General features: G+C 48.4%; 1 protein-coding gene across 3 annotated transcripts in view; it reads left to right on the forward strand.

Moving 5' to 3' along the window:
- The window catches only part of MCM3AP (minichromosome maintenance complex component 3 associated protein), a 248,152-nt gene that overhangs the window by 181,217 nt on the left and 49,749 nt on the right, over nt 1–17,186 (forward strand). For all 3 annotated transcript variants that reach the window (XM_029606724.1, XM_029606728.1, XM_029606727.1), the window contains exon 22: nt 5,303–5,564. In XM_029606724.1, the coding sequence (XP_029462584.1) occupies nt 5,303–5,564 (262 nt within the window). The remainder of the gene's footprint in view (nt 1–5,302; nt 5,565–17,186) is intronic.

A 17,186-nucleotide genomic window follows, 5' to 3' on the forward strand; every position in this document is an offset into this window, starting at 1 on the left:
AGCTCGGTTCTTCAGTCGCAGAAGAGAGTACGGCACAGAGGGAGTGGATGCCTTAGTCCTCCCCTGGCCCCGTCACGTTCTCCTCTACGTGTTTCCCCCTTGGCCTCTGATGGGCAAGGTGCTCCGGAGAATAGAGTCCCACCAGGGTCCGGTATAACCTTTGGAAAATTCAGTATTCGGGGATTTAAATGCCGAGTCTAATTTTCTAAATATTCCAGCCTTCTAGAGCATTTGCCAAAGTCTTTAGTCAATTTTATGTTACAAGATTGTGTCTCAGAGGTCACCACCTCCAGGGCCTTCATCTGTGACTGTAATTCCCTAAATTTCTCATCCCACTTCACCTCAGAAGTGCCCACCTTCATAGTAAGGTTCTTGATCTTCAACTGGCAATCCTGTAAAGAGCAGCCAAACCCAGCTACAAGGTCCCAAAGGGCTTCTAGAGTGGCTACTGCTGGCTTCACCCCCCCTCTCACTTCATATTCTGCCCAAATTTTATATTTTATGTTATCTCCCATTATTGTACATAATGTATATACTTGCAAATCTTTTTATAATATTTTAACGCTGTACTCCCCTTTTATATCTCCCCCCCCTCAATTACTTTCTTGTTAACATGTTATATTTGTTCGATGTAAAGCGCCACCCCAGGCGTCTGTTTGTGTTACACTGTGAACCGATGTGATATCATGGATGAATGTCGGTATATAAAAACTTTAAATAAAATAAATAAATAAATAAATAAATAAGATGAAAAGTCTTCCCCAAAGTTCCGGCGAGAACCGTCTCTGGAGCGCTTCTTACCGGCTCTGCAAAAGCCTCTCTGAGCTCTCCTTCAGACTTGGCCAGGGAGGAGGTAGCTGGAAACAACACCTCCTGAACAATATCCAACGTTGCTGGTGTTGACGGGGACTGCAGAGATGCAGGCAGCTGAACTCCACTCTCTCCCACCCCCCCTCCCCGCGGTCGCACAGGATGCGTCGTAGTCAGAGCTGAAACAGCTGCAAACCCAGAGGCCAGCGGTAGCCGAAGATCCAGAGGGCTCAAAAAAACTTCCCCTGGCAAAACTGGATTTCGCAGTGGGGCCAGGCACCCCCTCAAGTGTAGCCGATCCAAATACGGTAATCAATCGCTGGCCGTGAGGAAGAGGAGAATCCAGGGGAAAGACTCAGACCTTCCCCTTGTGTTTAGAGGGCATCTTAAAGGTAATTTAACAGAGGAAACAAGGAGTGAATGAGCGCGTCTGGTTCACACCACCATCTTGCTTCTTCCCTTTGGGGGCTCCGGTTTTGGAGGGGTTTGGATGGGTCCTGCCCAGTTGAGTTATGTCTCATGCATCTGGATGGATAAAGAGATGGATAAAATTTCTCATCTGATAATTTCCATTTCCTTGAATCCAGCCTGACCAGTCCAGGACTCCCTCTATTTGCCAAAGCCTTTCTCCTGTATGTTTTCAAGTGTTCTTTGGTTAGGACATGCACTGTAAGAGTTGACCTTGATTACATTCTAGGTGTAACTATATTTTTGGTTTGATCGATACAGGTAAGTATGCCTCATAGTTTTCTTGTTTGTTTAGAGTATTTTCTTCTTACATGTTTATTCTCAGGTATCCTGTTGGCTTTTAGGGCACGGGAGTTCATTTTGTACCTTGTTTAGCTTGTTATACAGAATATTGGCAAACTGAGTGCAGCAGGGGACCCTATAATGGCTGTCATTGAGCCTTTTGTTCTCTGTCTCCATCTGCTGACTTCGGGGCTTAATCTTGTATCGGGAATAGTCTGGCTGTACTCAAGGAAAGGAAATTACCAGGGGAAGATTAAATTTCACCTTGGTAATGGCTTGTGCTTCCTAGAAGACATGGAGCAGCAGTTTCATGGGTAAAATTTAATTGGGCCTTGGGGAAGGTTGGTGGACCTTTATGGAGGTCAGTGGAAAAACCCAAACTTTAATGAGCATGGTGAGCCCATATTTTAACATGGAATGGGCCTACAAGAAGAGATGTACAGATTTAGGGTGAACTTGGGAGGGTATGGAATGAGAGGAAAATGGTGGGGAGGTCAGTTAAAAGATGTGAGGATTTGATTTGGGATTGTATATGCAAACTCGTATGCATGAAAATCAAATGGACAGACTAGATGGTTCATCTTGGTCTTTATCTGCTGTCATCCACTGTGTTACTATGGGTGATCTCTGGACAAGGATATGGCAAACAGTATTTTTTTGTGTAGGGAACACCCAAGATAAATCTGTTTACAGCAGCCCTGGGCTGGAAGGTATACATTTTCTGCTCCAGGAAGAGATCAGAAAGCAGGTTAGTGGCAGATATTTCTTATCATTGGGAACCAGGTCTTGTGTTTGTGTATCTTTCTTTATCCTTTGGTGGATAAAAACCTTAGTAAAACTCAGAAGAGACCAGGGAAGTATGATACTCATATTTCATTTTTCATGAAGATCTGTTTTTTTGCTTCTATTGGACATAATCCTGAAGAAACCAATCATGTTAGGGCATTTAATTATAAGCACTCAGGAAAAGGGCACATTGCTGCATGCCAAAATCTAATCTCTAGTCCTCATATCAAGATGTTATGGAGAGCATAATATTCCTTGTTCTGTCTGAAAAAGTGTCTTATATCCTTTTGTCGTCCAGAAAGCAATCTACCAGAAGGTCCTGTGGTTTTAAATGGAGGTGGTTTACAGTCTGGTATGAAAGCAAGAACCTAAAATTAAGCTTTTTTATGATTCACCTCCTTGTAATAGATGCTTATCACCAGCATACAGAGGAACATGCTGTCTTTCTACACCCTTTGGTTGTCAGATTGATGTGGGGCTTACTTCAGTTAGTCTCCTATCGACTAACCTGCAGTGTACTGGTACATTAGTGTGGTTCTTACTCAGCTGAAAAAGTCTGCTTTTGAGCCTCTGAACTCTTGTGATCTCAAGAATCTGACTTGGAAGGTCACATTTTATGGTGGACATTATGGCTCTCAGAGCTAGTGAGCTCCAGATTCTAGTTGCATACCCACATTATACCAGATATCACAAGAACATGGTGCTGTGCACACATCTCAAGTACTTTTGTAAGGTGGTATTGGATTTCCAACTTAGCTGTCAGTCTCCTTCCCAGGCTATATCTCCATAAAGGTGAAAAAACCCTTCGCTTTTTGCACTGAGAGAGCTCTGACTCCTCTATCTGGAGTGGACAAAAGCCCATAGAAAATCCACTCATCTTTCTGGTTCATGGATCCTAAATAGACTTGAGAAAAGATTCCATTTTACATTGAATAGCAGATTGAATTTTCTTTTTAATTCTGTAGAAGGCTTGGCCTTAAAAGACATGTCAGGATCCATAATATTAGGGTATGACAATGTTTGGGGTCCACATATGGTCTATTTCCACTGAAGAGATTTACAAGGCTGCATTGTCTAGATCTCACTACTACTACTACTTGTGATAGGGGTTTCCCTCCAGAGAGTGCAAGGAAGCAGTCTGGAGATCAGGAACACTAGTAGTTAGCAATTAGGAATGGGAGTCATGGTAAGAAAGACAGCCTACTATGCAAGACATCCGGGTGGGTTCTTCACCTGACGCCATGGCCTTTCACTGCAGGTTGAGCCCAAAAGTGCAGACTGTAGTTAGGAGTTGGTGGTCTAAGTAAATACCTGAAAGTCTAGGTAGCCAAGTGCTTCAGGGGGCTTTGCATGTCTGGACAGCAGTGTGCATCAGGAATCAGGGCTAGTCAAACAATGTTTCCTCTGGATACTGTTCAGACAAGTAAAGGTATGTCAGGCAAGTACCCCTTATAACCAGCTTCCAATCTGGGAACATACGCAAGGCTGGTCCAGTCATGAGTTTCAAGGAGCGTGGACTGCCCCTGCCAAGTAGACTAGATAATTGCTCTAAAGTGTTCTAAGGTAAGCAAGTCTTATGGCTAATCCTGATGGTCCGTGCACTGAGCTCTGGGGGTCATAAGTTCGAGGACTGCCATTCCTGATTCTTAGACCGTTGCAAGTTCACTGTGTGAATATGGTAAAACACAAGGATACAAACCCCCAGGCCCCTTCCCTGGAAAAATTCCCTACTCTGAAACTCAAGCAGGGCCAGTATCCCCCAAGCACGATCCCCCTTGTTGAGACCTGCTGTCTTGAACACACATGAAGCCAGTACCCTGCAGGATCCCTTCCTGACAGGATCTTCCATTTAGGAAAATACAATGGCATGCTCACACACTGAGTGAAAACACTCAGATTATCAATTTTGCATTCTGCTCCAAAAAGCAGTGCAGAATGCACAAATATAGCAAAGACAATAGTTGCAGTGATAATGTAGTACAAAAACTTTTCTTACAATTGGTGCAGCTGAGTAGAGTCTTTTGGTGAGGATTCTGTCTTAATGCCTGTCCCTTTGCCGTATCCCTCCCTTGCTTCTCTGTTAGTTATATCCTGTGTTCTGTGCATCGGAAGTAGGTTTTGAGGAGAGACATATGATTTTCCCAAACATACTGACTTTATCTTGCAATTCTGATTCCCTCACCACTGAGCTTGCACATTTGGTGTTTACTCCTTCTGTTCTCGCATTTGAGTCATGTGATGGGAGTCAGTGTGAAAACACTGAGTCCGCTAATGCCTAGCTTCTGAACATCCTTAGTCAAAAGTTGTTAGACTCCTGCTAATCGATACCATTACATAAACAAGGCCTCTTAAAGAGATAGTAAGCTTGAACTGTGCATTCTCCACAGCCTCTTTGAAGGATAAAGCACAGTGGCATACTTTTTTTTTTTATCACCCTTGGTGATTTTGTTAGTGATGTTTTCCTCTTTTCTGTTGAAAACAACTCTTAGCTAGAGAATCCCATTTGTGTGACTTTGCTTGCCTTCAGAGAAAGCAAAGTTGTTTACCCATAACTGGTATTCTCTGAAGACAGGCATTCGAGTCACACAGACCCTCCCACTTCCACTTTAGAGTTGTTCTTCCTCAGCCAAAGCTTTATCAGAGTTGAGGAAAGCAGTGGGACCATAGCAGCACAGTAAACACATTTTAAGTCATTCTAGTAACTTCTGGAAGAGATCTCTATTTTGCAGTTACATGACCCTCTTGTGTGACTAATGAACTGTCCTCAGAAGATATCTTTTAGTGGTAAGCAACTGCTTTATTTTAATTAGAATAATGAGGATGTGAGTGGTTTAGAGACTGCAGGTACTAGAATGTAACATAATGATTGATTGTGCTGCTGAAATTCTCAGATATATGTAAGTGTGGGTAGGCTATGTCCTAGCATTAATGCTGCAGTCACTTTTTGTCTATACAGGTGACTTATGGTGCCCTGAGTGATTCGGAGTTGGATGCAGCTGAAACACAGAAGGAAATGCTTGGAACCAGTGCCCTTATTTTGCTTCTGCCTCCTAGAGAGAAAAACCAGGACCTAGGGGAAGATGATGTCTACTGGCTCTCTGCTCTGCTGCAGCTGAAGCAGCTCCTTCAGGCCAAGCCTTTCCAGCCCATACTTCCTCTGGTGATATTTCTCCCAAGCCTGAGAGAGAATGCAGAGGAGGCAGAAGAAGTGGAGGAAGGTATGATAATGTTGAAAATTAAAGAGAATTAGCTCTTAGATACATTTAAAACAGAAGGCTGTTTTAAATGCTTTTTTGCTTGCTTCATCATTTTATAGGTTCTAGTTCTTAATTATTTCTTGTTTATAAACTGTCTCATATCTGCAATATTCCTTGAGCGATAAAAGTTTAGCAGTCTGAATATTTGTGTGCTGCCTTTTAGAAATGTATTAGAAAAGCATTATTGTACTTGAATGCAGTTTGAGGTAGTGTAATTGGAACTTAGTTCCTCTTTGACAATCATGCCAACTCAGCAAAACAATATTGGTTGGATATTATGAATGTACAAGCATCTTAGTTACACAATACAGTTGGAGTCTTTTTCAGAGACTTAAGACCTTTTGTGAGCTAAATTTACCATAGTTACAGTATAAGGGGGCAGTAATAAGTTATGTTATGGGGGCAATAATCAAATGACCTGCATTAGTGCAAATATTGCAGATATCTTTTACCTGCAGGGTTAAAGGCAGTAATCAAATCTTGTACTTTCTTAGCGTTCACACAGGTGAATCCAGAACCAGTGGGTTATGTACCTCTACCAGCAGATGGAGACAGGGCGAAGCTGACACCATGGTATGTATAACTCCTGCAGTGACATCAGCCCGCCAGTATTCTCTGTCTCCAACAGATGGTGGATGTGCATCTCCCTACTGGGGATTGCTTAAAAAAAAATTAAAAAAAGGCATTTTTCAAAGGAGAAGACAAGGATTATTTGCCCCGCTCTCCTGTGGTGATACCTTATGGTTCCTCCTTCAGTTGAGATTTCTGGAGGAGATTCCGTGGTCCCTTGGATGAGTGCCTTGGTCCGGTAGTTGGTTTTTCAACTGGCGTGGTCTTAGCTGTAAAAAAAAAAAAAATCTGAAAGGCAAGCAGGTGCAGGAGGTCAGGTTCCCTCTCCCCCCACAGCTGAAGACCAACCTTGTACTCATCTGGGACAGGCTGAGCTCAGATAAAGGATAATGTAAAAAAAAAAAGAGAGAGAGAAAGAGAAAAGGGGAGTTAAGAAGAGATTTCGCCTCCCCCAGGTCTCCATGCTCGGTGCATATTCTGACAGTTGTTCCCACCTCCGGGGGAGCTCAGGGAATGTGGGCATCCTGGCGGGTTGAGCAGTCTTTTTGGCTAGGCCCCACTCTCAGGCTCGTTTTGTTCGCTGCATGATAAGTCATGGTGGCATTTTTGCACGTTTTTGTATGCCCAAGACTGCCCCCTTCAGTTCCGTTGGTTCATGATTTTGTGCCCATAGCTGTGCATTCCATTGTACGCTTAGTTGTGCGCCTAGTTGGGCGTCCAGTTGGATGCCTAGTTAGGTGCATAGGAGCACTTACCAGGGCACCTGATTGTGCGAGCATACATGCACGCACCTCTTTTGCATGTATTATCTGAGCTTCTTGGGTGAGCTCTGTTTGTGCGCTTATCAAGGCACAGTGTTGAGCGCCTTCATTTGGGCGCACTATTGTCAGACAGCTGTTGGGGTGTATTGGCAGAACTGATGGAAACCACAGCAAATTATCCTAAGCGCCTTGTCCTACATGTTGCTTGTCATATTGTGCATCCCAGCTTGACGTTACTTGTGTCAGCACTGTTTGGAGGCTTAGGAAGAATTGCCTCCATCTGATTTTACTAAGCTCAGTTCTTCCCAGCCTGGTGCGGGAATGGAAAAAGAGCTGACAGAAAGGTTGCCTGACTTTGGAGCTTCCCTAACTGGTTCATCAGCGGGGGAAGATAGTTCAGTGGGCACAGGACAGGTGCCACCTGGTTTTGGCATGGATCCTTCGGCCTTTTCTTGGGTAGAATTTATTTCAAGGACTGCAGTCTTTTCTTCAGGCACAGTCTTCAGCCCCCAGCCAATTCTTAACAGGTCAGGGTCACAAGCGGTGAAATCCCGCACACATGGTGCTGCGGTAAGCGTTGGGTACGCCTAGATCAGTTGCCGATCTTCCCAGTAGGGACCCAAATAACACAGATGATGAAGCCGATCCTTGCTCCCTGGAGAATGGGGAAATTCCTCCAGGATTGTAGCCGTAAAGAACTGTGTTGCGGTTCTCTCATAGAGGTGAGTACTGGCTCTGATTTCCCAGACATTGAAGATGCTGGGAGTATCTGGGGCTGAATCCATGCCTGAGCCAAAGAAAGATCCTATTTTGATTTCTTTGTGTAAAGCCTCATGTTTCTTTGCTATTATGGAGACCGATCAAGAATTAATTGATCTTGAGTGGGGCACCTCAGAAGCTAATTTCAAAGGGGATGAGTCTTGGAAGGTCTGTACTCCCTGGACCCAGCTGCGTGAGAGCAATTGCACTTTCCGAAAGTGGATGCGCTTGTGTGTGCTGTTACCAAGTAGACAACTATTCCCATAGAAGGGGGAACAGCCTTGAAGGATGTTCAGGATAGGAGAATTGAGGCCATCCTTAAGCATGCCTTTGAAGCAATGGTAATGAATTAACAGATAACTTCTTGTTGTTTCTTAGTAGCTCTCTCTCTTGTTTGTTTCTCTCTCAGGAGGTGGATGAATTGGTGTGAATGCCAGGGCAGTGATGGAACCAGCAGCTGACTTTTTGGCAGATGTGGGCTGCGATTTGGTCCACATTTCAGCCAGAGGGGTTGCTTTGGTAATAGCAGCCAGGCATCAGTTATGGCTGAGAAATTGGATGGTCGATGCAACCTCCAAATCTAACCTTATGAAGCTGCCCTTTAAAGGCTCGCTCTTGTTTGTGAGCGAGCTGGAGAAAATGGCCAGTAAGTGGGGTAAGTTCCAGGTTTCTTGGTTACCAGAGGATAAGAAACAAATGCTGCCCTCCTTCAGCATGAGAGGTTGTACATTTTTGATCTATAGAGGAAGTAGCCTTTCAGAGGGCTTGACCTTTGGGTGGGTCTCAGTCCTTTCGGCCCAGGCAGGGAATAGGCTTGGGTAGTAGAGCCCCCCCCCCCCCCCACCGAGCATCCCAATGAAGGTGGGGAACAGGAAATAGGGAGTCGCCTCTTTTCTTTCAGAGGTGGGTCGAAATCACTTCAGACCAGTAGGTTCTGGAGGTGATAAGAGATGGCTATGCGCTGGAGTTTCGCAGTGTTTCTCGGGACGTATTCATGGTGTCTCTCTGCAACTCTCTGCAGAAAAGATAGGCAGTGGAGTGTACTTTAAGGCTCCTCAATCTGCGGGCTGTGGTTCTATTGCCCACGTCTCAAGAAAATATGGGCTGATATTCCATTTATTTCGTTGTGCCCAAGAAGGAAGGCACTTTTCGCCCCATCCTGGATCTCAAGGGGGTCAACCGTCATTTGCATGTGACTCATTTTTACATGGAAACCTTGCGATCGGTAATAATGGCAGTCCAGTCGGGGAAGTTTGATGTCTCTGGATTTGTCCGAGGAATACTTGCATATTCAATTCAGCTAGAGTATCAAGGATGGGATGTATTTGGAGGACTGGCTGATTCGGGCCAAGATTCTGGGTGAGAGCCCCTGGGTATCGTGCAAGGTGATTTCCTTGTTGCAGGAACTAGATTGGGTGGTAAACCTGGACAAGAGCAATCTTCAGCCATCTCAGTCTCTAGAGGATCTCAGTGTTCGGTTCAACATGAAGCAGGGCAGGGTGTTCCTGCCAGAGAGCCACATTCAGAAGCTGATGGCGCAGGAATGTCTGACATACACGATATGTCCAACAGTGTGGTCTTATTTACAGGTACTCAGTTTGATGGAGGTGAACCTAGAAGTGATGCCGTGGGCGAGGCGCTTATGCCTCCTCTTCAGTGTTCTCTGCTGTCTCGTTGGAGCCTGCAGTCTCAGGACTATTCGATTCAGCTTCACCTACCGATGCAGGTGAGTGCAGAACTCCAGTGGTAGTTGCAAGCAGATCATCTAAAAAGGGTTATCCCTAAGATCACCAGACTGGCTAGTACTCACGACAGATGCAAGCCTCTAGGGTTGGGGAGTTCACTGTCAGAAGCTGACAGCGCAAGGACGCTGGAGAACAGAAAAGTCTCCCTGGAGCATCAATCGGCTGGAAGCCCGTGCCATCCGGTTGTCATTCTTGTGGTTCTGCGACTGATTGCAGGGTTGAACGGTCAGATAATGTCGGACAATGTAATGACAGTGGCCTACATCAATCGACATGGAGGGACCAAGAGCCAGCAAGTGTCACAGGAAATAGTCCAGATTATGGAATGGGTGGAAGTGCATCTTCAGAAGATTTCAGCCTTGTACATTGCAAGAAAAGACAATGTAAGAGCAAACTTTTCCACCAGACAGGGTTTGGATTCAGGAGAATGGGAATTGTCAAACGAGGCATTTCAGTTAATAGTAGTTCGCTGGGGTCTCCCGTTTCTGGATCTGCTGGCAACTTCTCATAATGCGGTTTCCTCGATTCTTCAGTCGTGGGAGAGATCCCAGTCCTTGGGCATCGATGCCTTTGGGCAGGAGTGGCCAGAGGGCAAGCTGCTGTATTCTTTTCCTCATGGACCATGTTGGGCAGAATGATTCAGAAGATTGAGAGTCACAGGGGGATGGTGTTTCTGGTGGCTCCAGATTGGCCCAGAAGATCGTGGTATGAAGATCTACGAAGTCTCCTGATGACTCTCTCTTCTGATTTCTGGCGTACAGGGATCTGCTAAGGCAGGGGCCTGTTCTTCATGAAGATCTGACTATTTTGTCTTATGGTATGGCCCTTGAGAGGGCTTAGTTGCTAAAATGTGGATATTCTAGTGCAGTGATTGTCACCTTGCTACGAGAAAGTGCTCCACTTACTTAGCCTTTGTGCAGGTTTGGTGAGTGTTTGAGGCTTGATGTGAAGACTGAGGATTTCTTTCTTGTTCTGTTAAGATCCTGCTCATTTTGGAATTTTTGCAGAATGGATTGAGTAAAGGGTTGTCCCTTAATTCCTTAAAGGTACAGTTGGTGGCTCTTGCTTGTTTCTGAGGTCAGGTGAATGGTGAAATCTTGTCTGCTTATCCAGATGTGGCCTGTTTCTTGAAAGGAGTGAAGCATCTTCATCCTCCCTGTGGTTGCCAAGTGCCTTTGTGGAGCCTTAATCTAGTTTTGGATTTTCTATTGGGCCCAACTTTTTGACCAATGCATAACCTTTCTTTGAGGTTACTGACTCTGAAAACGGTGTTTCTTGTGGTGATTTGTTTGGCGCGTAGGGTATCCGAACTGTAGGCCTTGTCTTGTCAGGAGCCATTTCTGCGAGTGACTCTGGGGGTGATACAGCTGCATACTCTTCCTTCCTTTTTTCCAAAAGTAGTCTCAATTTTCACCTGATTCAGTTCATTTCCTTGCCGTCTCTGGACAGGGAAAGGGATGTGGAGGAACATCGCCTGTTAAGGGCCTCTCATGTCAAGAGGCATATCTTGAGGTATTTGGAGGTTTCTAAACCTCTCAGGAAGACGGATTGCCTGTTTGAACCTCACGGTGGAAGTAAACAGGACGAAAGGCATGGGCTACAATAACCCGCTGGATTAAGGAGGTGGTCACGGCCGTGTATGTGGATGCTTAGCAGCCATTGCCTAGTCAGGTTAGGGCTCATTCCACTAGGGCTCAGGCAGTGTCATGGGCAGAGGTTAGATTGTTGTCTCTCATCGACATTTGCCGAGCTGCGATGTGGTCCTCCTTACAAACCTTTTCCAGGCATTATTGTCTGGATGTGCAGGCCTGGGAGGATGCAGCCTTTGCATGTGCAGTTTTGACTGTTCAGGGGGCAGCCTCCCACCTGTTTGGAAGTAGCTTTGGTGCATCCCACTGGTTCTGGATTCTCCTGTCTGAACACTAAGAAAGGAGAAATTACTGCTTACCAGATAATTCCTTTTCTTTAGTATAGTCAGGTGAATCCATCTTCCCATCCTTGGTTGCCAAATGGTTGTGCTATGGTCCTCCTGCGTGGCTGTGTATTCCAGGGAGTACTAGTAAGTATCAATCCAGTCCCTTGACTAGTGTTATTACAGTCTTTGACTGAACTCAGTGTTTTTCTGTTGGCTGAATGCCGGAATGGTTAATAATCAAGTTTTGTTTGTCCACATTTGGCTTTAGTAGAGAATACTGATAGGCTGATGTCACTGTCTCCATCTGCTAGTAGAGGTGCATAACCCACTGGTTCTGGATTTACCTGTCTGTACTAAAGAAAAGGAAATTATCAGGTAAGTAGTAATTTCTCCTTCTCATTAATGGTGTAGAAGAATGTGCAATATACACATATAAGGGTCAAATAGGTATTTCATTTCATAGACCAGCAGTTCTCAACTGTTGTGTCACCAAGCACTGGCAGGTGTGTCCCGGCATCCCACTGCCCCGCTTGTGCTTCCCTTTTCCCCAGGGACGGGGCTGAAGAGTGAAGAGATCTGTGCGCCGCCGCCGGAGGGCAGGCTGGCGGGGCCGAAGAATGAAGAGACAATGTGCGCCACCGCCGGAGGCCAGGCTGGCGGGGCCAAAGAATGGAGAGACCTGTGTATCGCCGCCGAAGAATGGAGAGATCTGTGTGCCGCTGCTGGAGGCCAGGCCAGCAGGGCCGAAGAATGGAGAGAAGCTGTGCGCCGCTGGCAGGGCTGAAGAATGAAGAGATGCTGCGTGCCGCCGCTGGAGGCCAGGCCGGCGGGACCAAAGAGCGGAGAGACCTTGCGCACCACCAGAGGTCAGGCCAGCGGCGGCTGATAAGCAGAGGCCAGGCTTATTGGTCCAAACAATGAGAAGAGGCTCTATGTGAGCTTGTGTGTGTGTGGTAGAATGGGTGCCTGTGTGTGTGAGTGGCAGCTTTGTGTGTGTGGTAGAATGGAATCCTGGATGCGTGAGTGGCAGCTTTGTGTGTGAGTGGAAGAATGGGTGTGTGAGTGGTAGCTTTGTGGGTTGTGGTAGAATGGGAGCAAGAGCATTTGTGTGTGATTGAGGGCTTGTATGTAAGTGACAGAGCATGTGTGATTGAGAGACTGGTCAGAGGTGATATGTTTCTGTGAGAGAGAGACAGACTGGTCAGGAAGATGACTGGTGTGTGTGTGAGAGAGGCAGAGACTGATCAGGGAGGTGACTAGTGTGTGTGTGAGGAAGAGATACTAGTTGGGGAGATACTTGTCTGTGTACGACAGAGACTGGTTGCGACTGGTTGTGGGCCCTAAGGAAGAGGACTGTGAGGACAGAGCTTCAGCAGCCACTTCTGCTTCTGGTGAGTGCTATTGGCCTGCAAGGGATAGGAGTAGGGGAGTTGCTGGAGAGGGTAAGTAAAGGCAGCCTTTTAAGTTTATTTTTCTTGATTGACTGCCATTTTAATTATTGGGTATTATGTGATATGTCTGCTATTTTGAGATATTTTATTGACATTTGGACAATTTTTAATAATTTTTATGAGTTTTTAATTGTTGGATGATATTCTGTTCATCAGCTGTTTTGTAACATTTATTTCCTAGCGTATAGCAGATGGACTCAGGACCAATGAGTATAATGTACTGATAGCATTTGGGAGACAGAGTCAGATTTCAAGCTGACATCACCCTACATATACCGGTGCAGGAAGCTTAGCTCTTCAGTATTTCTCCATCTCCTAAGCAATTAGGAACACTACACACACTGGCAGTGTTAGAAAATCCAAACCAAAGAAGAAAGAAATCTTACTTCTAGAAGATGAGCCCCGCTCTCCTACGGTGATACCTAAGGGTCCCTCCCCCAGTCGAGAATTCCTGAGGTGATTTCCGAGATCCCTCAGAGCAAGCCTCGGTCCGGTAACCGGTTCCCGATGTGGACTTAGCCCCCAGAGTGGCTGAGAGGCAGCGGGTGCGATACTGAGCGCGGTGGTGAAGGTATTTTCCCTCTCCCTCCCGCAGCCGGAGACCGCCTGGCACGAGACCAGGAAGCGCCGAGACAAGGTAAGGTGGAAAACTTTCTTAAAGTCTCCAGTCTCCGAGGCTCGGTTAGCCTCACAGATCGTCCTTCCGGCATCTTTTTAATTGGGTTGAGCAGTCCCATCCGGGCTAGACCCCGATCCGGTGCGAGGGTCTTCACGTGGAGACCCTCTAGGGGGGTCGCCATCTTGCCCGCGTGGTTGTCGGTGCCATTTCCCCCCCTTGGTCACCGTATTGTCTGCACAACTGGGCCGTGCGCACAGCGGCACACACAACGGTGCCGGGCGCACAGATAGGACTATGCGCACAGCAGCGCGTGCATCCCCGCTAAACGCACAAATAGCAGCCTGCACACACATCTTCCGCATTCTGCACGCACATTGTCGGTGCACCCGGAGCGCACAACTAAGTCTCCCGGCGCACGCACCTACGCACACAGACAGGTTTTGAGCCACTCCACGCGCACAAATCATGGCACCGCCAGCCAAGGGACAAGCCCTCTGCCCAGCCTGCCATCTGAGAGCTGCACAAACTGAAGTGGCCTCTGCCCTATGCCTGCAATGCGAAGAGACTCGGGGAACCGAAGCAAGCCCCGCCTCAGCCAGTAGAGGAATCCGGCTCCACCAATGATAGTGCCCCGGACCTCTGTATCTCCAACTCGGCCCCTCAGATGGGCACCTCGGGGAACTCCACTGGATTCAATATGGACCCAGGGACCTTTTCCTGTGTGGAATTCTTCAAAGGGCTGCAAACCTTTGTCCAGGCGCAATCGGTACTGCCTGAGACACAGCCACAGTCTCCTCCAGAAGCGCAGGACCTTCCAGGCCCTTCTCGGACCCCCCGAGACGTGCTCCAGCCGGGCAAAAGCCTCCCCCTAGGGGACACAGACACCTCGGGGGAAGAGCCTGAATCCCTGAAGGAAGGGGAAATCCCTCCAGGGATGGAACCATACCGAACCATGATGCGATTCTTCTCCAAAGACAAGTTACCAGATCTCGTGTCTCTGAGCCTGAAGACGCTGGCCATTCCTGGGGCAAGTACCAGAGCGGAGCCAAAGACAAACCTAGTTTTGGTCGGTCTCCGTCAGGCCTCATGCTATTTCCCAATGCTGCAGGCCGTACAACAACTGATTGACCTGGAATGGAATGCCACGGAGCCCAGTTTCAAAGGAGGACGGGCCCTAGAAGCCCTGTACCCCCTGGAACCAACCCACTGCCAAAGAACTCCTAGGATTCCCAAAAGTGGACACCATGGTCTGCGCTATATCAAAGCGCACTACCATCCCAGTCGAAGGAGGAGCTGCACTCAAGGATGCCCAGGACAGATGTCAGGAATCCATCCTTAAACAGTTATTTGATGTTGCAGCAATGACCCTGCAGATCGCTTCCTGCTGAGCCGTTATGACACGTGCCTGCTTGCTCCTCTCCAGGGACGCAACCACTTCCGCCGAAACATTAGAACCGGCGATATCTTTCCTCACGGATGCAACCTCTGACCTGGTGCGCACCTCAGCCAGGGGCGTCTCATCCATAGTGGCAGCCAGAAGGCAACTATGGCTCCGAAATTGCTCAGCCGACACGACCTCCAAGATGAAACTCACGAGAATGCGTTTTAAAGGATCCCTCCTGTTCGGAAGCGAACTGGAGAAGTAAGCCAACAAATGGGGCGAATCCCCAGTACCCCAGTTACCGGAGGACAGGAACAAAAGAACCAGCGCACCTCTCCCCGGAGAACCAAGGGCAGAGGAGCCCAGCATTTTAGACCGTACAAAAACACATACCAAGCACCTCGCCCCGCAGGCAGGGCCCAGTCCTTTCGGAACAGACACAACAAGAGGGGAGCCAGCTCAGGTACAGGACCCGGCCACACCCCACAATGATAATCAACAGAACCATCCACAGGAAGAAGCCATAGGGGGCAGACTTACCCTCTTCTACCAAAGATGGGTCGAGATAAAGTCGGATAAATGGGTCCTAACCATCATTCGAGAGGGATACTATCTGGACTTTCACAGCATCCCTCCAGACAAATTTGTGAGATCACCGTGCCACTCCCTCTCCAAGAGGACGGCAGTGGAAACCACACTGACAAAACTACTCAGCCTAAAGGCGATAACCTCGGTGCCCACGTACCAACAAAGTACTGGTCACTATTCTATCTATTTTATCATTCCCCAAGAAGGAGGGAACGTTCCGGCCCATCCTGGACCTCAAGACCGTCCATCGCTACCTGAGGGTGCCGCATTTCCGCATGGAAACCCTATGCTCAGTCATAAAGGTGTTATGACTTCGCTGCCCGCGGGTCTCCCTGCGAGCAGACACTCACCCCATGCTGTGTTTCTTCACCTGATGTGGCAGGACGCCGCCGTCGGGCCTTCCATGCAGCTGGAGCCCCGGTCGTTGCTGCCCACGCGGCCCGGAGGCCGCCCTGGAGTCTCCTGTGCTCCCCGGTCGGAGCCGCGGCCTTGTTTCATCTTCTTCAGGGCCCGGGACCGCCCCCAACGCTGACTTCATCTTCGCGGCGCTAAGGCCGCAGCCCCGGGCTGGAGTAGTGGCTGGAGCTGCCCCTGGGGCCTCCTGCAGCGGCTGGAGCCGCTGCCAAAGTTGGAGCCTGCGTCCAGGCCCAGCCCTGCCACTTCTGATGCTGTGCGTCGGTGCAGGCCGCTGTCTGCGGTCCTGCACAGCTTCTCCTGCTTCCCTTAGGCGCCGGCGCTGGCGCTGGCGCGCGCCTCTCTTCAAGATTTAAAGGGCCAGGCACAGGAAGTGTGCTGGCCCCACCTGTTATTGGACTTCCTGCTTCAGCCCTATAAAGGGCTGCTCCATCAGTCTGTTCTTGGCCTTGCATCGTGATGACTTCCCTCTGGAGGCCCCTGCCTGCCAGAACCTTGTAAGGTCTTCTGTCTTCGTGGAGCTCCTTGTCTCGTCTGCCTTCTTCCATGTCTTCATGTCTTGATGTTCTGCCTGAGGTCCCGGTCCATGTTTTGATGTCTTGCTATGTTCCTCCACGTCCTGATGTGTTTTCCTGCGTCTCGTCTTCTACGCTCCTGAGCCTTCTGGTCCTGTGGGTCAGACTCCCTCGGACGACGTCTTTCCCGGGTTGGAGTGGCCTGCAGGTGGACTGGTGTCCTGCGCTCTTGAGCCATCTTGTCCTGGATCTTTCCTGCACTGTCCCGTTCTCCTCGTGGTCCGTGACCAGCCTGCAAGGGCTGTGTAGGGCGCGCAGTGGGACAGGGTGGTCCATGACTCAGTCCCGCGGGTGGCCTGAGTAGGGTGCCCCGAGAGACAGTGCCAATGTCCATGCCTTGTGTTTGCCTATGTGGATGTCAAGTTCCTTGTCATGGATGCCGTTGCATCAGCCATGTGTCTTCGTCATGGATGCCGTTGCATCAACCCTCTGTCTTCGTCCAAGGATGCCGTTGCATCAACCCCGTGTCTTCGTCCAAGGATGCCGTTGCATCATCCCAGTGTCTTCGTCTAGATGCCATCGCATCAATCGTTGTCCTGTCTTCATGTCAAGGCCGTCTGCCCTCAACCTCAGGTCAGGCCTGCTGCTCCATGCTGTTTGCAGCAGGTCCGAAAGGGCTCGGAATGGTCGGAGGACCATTCAGCTTCCAACATCCTCGGATGTTGGCCTTGGGAGCTTGCCGGCCTGGCAGAGGGTAAGACCGTCAACCATGCGGAGCCACCGTCAACCCTTGGCTCGGCCCTGAAGGTCTGGGTCCGGGCTGAGGCCCATGGGCACACTAAAAACCACCAGAGCATAACAAAAG

The sequence above is a fragment of the Rhinatrema bivittatum genome, chromosome 6 (genome assembly GCF_901001135.1).
Source record: "Rhinatrema bivittatum chromosome 6, aRhiBiv1.1, whole genome shotgun sequence".
NCBI classification, from domain to species: domain Eukaryota; kingdom Metazoa; phylum Chordata; class Amphibia; order Gymnophiona; family Rhinatrematidae; genus Rhinatrema; species Rhinatrema bivittatum.